Source organism: Sinocyclocheilus rhinocerous, unplaced genomic scaffold (genome assembly GCF_001515625.1).
Source record: "Sinocyclocheilus rhinocerous isolate Xijiao unplaced genomic scaffold, SAMN03320098_v1.1 scaffold447, whole genome shotgun sequence".
NCBI classification, from domain to species: Eukaryota; Metazoa; Chordata; class Actinopteri; order Cypriniformes; family Cyprinidae; genus Sinocyclocheilus; species Sinocyclocheilus rhinocerous.
Window position 1 is genome coordinate 677203 of NW_015648653.1, and position 3931 is coordinate 681133.

Consider the following 3931-nt stretch of genomic DNA (forward strand, 5'->3'; position numbering starts at 1 on the left):
GTTTGTCATTTCTCCGATCACAAATGCAGACATGGTTTTATGTTTACGCGGCGCGATGCGTCATTATAATCCGTAATTATGTCCCCACTGGATGCGACAAATGCCTCGTTTGTCATGGGTTTTATTGGTTTTGTCTCGTTGTGCTGGGACACGGCATCACAGCATGGTAAGGGGCCTAACATTTCCGTTACATGCTTGAGGTATTCGGCCAATCACAACGCACTGGATAGCTGGCCAATCAAAGCACACCTCGCTTTTCAGACCTATGAGCTTTGTAAAAATCGACGCGTTTCAGGAAGGCGGGGCATAGAGGAGAAACAATAATGTACATTATGTGAAAAATAACGTGTTTTTGGAACCTTAAACCGCATAAACATTTCATTACACCAAATACACAAAATAATGTTCTTTTTAGCAACGTCATATGACCCCTTTAATTTAGAAACACAATTTTCCCCACAATGCCATTAATGTAATGTTAAGAAATTGTATTTAGGAATCTTGTTTTGAGCTTTCTCTCTTTCTGGCTTTGTTTATGTTTTCCTTTCTCCATGTGACAGCTGCCTGCAGCTGATTGTTTTTGGTAATCAGTGCAGCCGCTTGCTGTTTTCTCGCATGTTCTCACTCCTCTCTTTACTCGCTCTTTATCTATGCTTGTTTTGCACTTCTCCAGAGTGTTTTGTGCTATTGCTTACGCTAATTCTCTGCCCAGTCTCTAATGATTTGTTGTCACGCTATCTCCCTGCCCAGTTCGCTCTAGAAATTTTTACTTCGAGTGAGATATCATGAACAGTAATAACAAGCTATTAAGCTTGTTATAAAGCTATTAAAACTAACTGATTTTAAGATGGTTATGAAATAAGGTCTGTTTGTTTAGGTCTTTTATGTTATGTTACATTCTAAAAGAAAAGAAAAAAAAGATTAGCGAACCGGCAGTCAATTTATTATATAACAAGTTTTTTTTTTTTACAAACAAAAGATGTTTATTCAGCATACTGAGGCATTCCATTCAGATAGAATCTCTTCTGTCAGGATCCAACCTTCCATCCTCTCTTATCTCTCTGTAGGGTCAATGGGATGCTGGAGCCTATCCCAGCATCTTGGGTCACAGACAGGGAATACCCTGGTTTGACACACAGACACAAACACTCAGGCAATTTAGTGTCTCCAATTCACCAGTGCTGCATGTCTTTTTATTAGGGGGAAAACGGAGCACATGGAGGAAGCCTACACAGGAAAAACATGCAAACTCCACACAAAAAGACCTCCTCCTGGCTCAGCCACAACTTGAAGAAGGGGACCTTCTTGTGAGGCACCATTCTGTTAGGATCCTGCTGCATTTTTATCTAAATTCCTTGGGGAGGGTCTATACCATGGGTTGGGTTCTCTCAGGAATTTCCCATGAGTCCCTGGCTATATATATTCATAATGCCCCAGCTATTTCTAGCTATGCAAGTACAGCTCCTATCTGTATGACTAGGAAAAAAGGGAACTAAATATGTAGTATAAAAAGTGCATTGATAGCCTACTGCATTGATAGCATTGATAGCCTACTGATATGACAATAATTGTACATTTGTATCGCCTTAACGTTAGCTGCGTACAACAAAAACAATCTACCACGAGTTGAGGAAAATATAAAAAGACAAACTAAAGAAAAGAGAAATATAAAATGAATAACATTAAATGATAAAAAGATTTAGGGATAAAAAAAAGAAAAGAAAAAGGAAAATGGCTAAGAAAAATAAAGAAAATAATAGGCCTACGTGTAATACTGATAATGAGCAAAATACCCTCATATTCTTTTTGTGGTAAACCAGAAAAAAATGAAGCTCTATCTACATTTTATTTTGGATGCAATCATGGACACAACATTTCTTTCTTTCCTTTTTTTTGCCATGTTTTTTTGTGTCCATTAAGTCCTTTTCTTGTCATTATTGTTCCCAACTTTCTATCTCTTGTAGGACCAAATAACATTGCATAACACTGTGTTTAATTTAACTAGATGAATCTAATACAATCTGTGTCTATAATTAAGTTTTTTTTTTTGCCTCTGTAACTTGTGAGAGGACGAACGTTTAACTTGTTTGTGACACATGAACGTAACGTCGCTCTCACATGGTAACTGTTACTTTTCTCTGCGCGGTTGACTGTTGACCAATAACAATCATTTGTGGTTAAAGGATAAAAAAGATTCTCGTCTTTTGCAGTGGCTGCTATAAAACAGTTTTGCAATTGTTATATGCATTTAAACGACAGCGTTGTTATGCACAGACTCGTCCAGTCATCCATGGCGCAATTAGTTTTAACAGATGCTTATTGAGCGATTACAATCCGTTAGGCTCATCATTGTTTTGAGTCCAACCTCCGGTTTTTACGTCTACAAGCGAATTCATCACCACACTACGCGGTTTTCGTTGCGTTATTTATGTACTCTCAATAAAGCCCTACGTAGAAAAACTACGACATTAAACGGGGCGGGCCCAATTGGCTAGTTGTAGGCGACATTTTACTAAACCGAGAACGCACGAAGATGTTGATTTTCTAGCACAAAGCTGGCGTATTTTTCGCGGGTTTGTTCGTAAAAGTCATGATGTAAGGATTTGCACGCAGAATCTGCACCCTAACTTTGTCTAAAACACCCTCATTCAACATATTACATCTTCACCGATTTCAGAAATAGACATTTCCACAAACCAGGAGGGACCAGCGTTACTTCGTTTCGTTCAGGAGGTTTATTCTGCTAGGTTTTTACTTTACAGCAAGGCAAAAGGAGATGAGAGGAAGTTCCTCATATGGAGACCGAGACAGAGATCGAGGACGGGACAGGGGGTGGGCCTTTATATTTAATTGATGTTTGTTTATTAATGTGTATAAAAACATTTATTAAAATCAGTTTATATGGAGATGAGATATTAGGCAATTAATTATTTGGTCCCAGAAACAGATTTAGCTACTTGTCTGTACACTCCTGGCAAACAATGTTTATCACTGGCAGCATTCAAAGTTAAAAATCTTTAACAGGCCTCGCTTTGGATCCAGTCGAGTTGCCCCACCTCCACCCAAGAAGTTTGGGAATCCAGGAGATCGGCTGAGGAAGAAGAAATGGGACATGGACCAGCTACCCAAGTTTGAGAAGAACTTCTACAGTGAACACCCAGAGGTTCATCAGATGACCTTTTCAGCCATTGCACGAGAAGTTTGCTGTTCCAAATCTGTAATTTCTCGAATATTGCATCTTTACAATGACACTAATTCATTCAAGTTCCCCAAAAAAGGTTGTTCATCCACATAAGACAAATGCAAGAGAAGGCAGGATAATGCGGATTCTCTCAATGGGAAATCGGTTCAACACTGCAGCTGAAAATGCTTGCCAGTTCAGCGATGAACAGGGTAAGGATCTGTCTCGGCACGTTTAAAGGGATAGTTCACCCAAAAATGAAAATTACCCCATGATTTACTTACCCTCAAGCCATCCTAGATGTATATGACTTTCTTCTTTTAGACGAATACAATCGGAGTTATATAAAAAAATATCCTGGCTCTTCCAAGCTTTATAATGTGAGTGGATGGTAGCCCAAAATTTGAAGTCCAAAAAATTTAACCAATCCATTATAAAAGAAGTACACACGGCTCCGGGGGTTAATAAAGGCCTCCCGAAGCGAAGCGATGCGTTTGTGTAAGAAAAATATCCATATTTACAACTTTATAAACCTTAATGTCTTAACTTCCGCTAACTGTCATACGCGCTTTCACAAGAGAGTGGCGTTCAGCGGATGATGTAGGCGTTGTGTAACTCCGGTGAGAATATGCTAGTCTCGCGAGAAACAAGTTTTGTTTACAGCAAAGGAAAACCAGTGTCCTCTTGGCTTATATTGAAATCCTCCGACATTTTTCTTTACAAATCCTTGTTTTGTACTGCTAATTCGTG

At 38.9% G+C, this 3931-nt stretch overlaps 1 protein-coding gene across 1 annotated transcript in view; it reads left to right on the top strand.

The window, feature by feature from the left end:
• The first annotated feature begins 2473 nt into the window (after positions 1 to 2473).
• The window catches only part of LOC107710154 (probable ATP-dependent RNA helicase DDX17), a 17901-nt gene continuing 16443 nt past the window's right edge, over positions 2474 to 3931 (top strand). The window contains exons 1-2 of the mRNA XM_016514883.1: positions 2474 to 2832; positions 3025 to 3199. Of these exons, the coding sequence (XP_016370369.1) occupies positions 2777 to 2832; positions 3025 to 3199 (231 nt within the window). The 5' untranslated portion in view covers positions 2474 to 2776. The remainder of the gene's footprint in view (positions 2833 to 3024; positions 3200 to 3931) is intronic.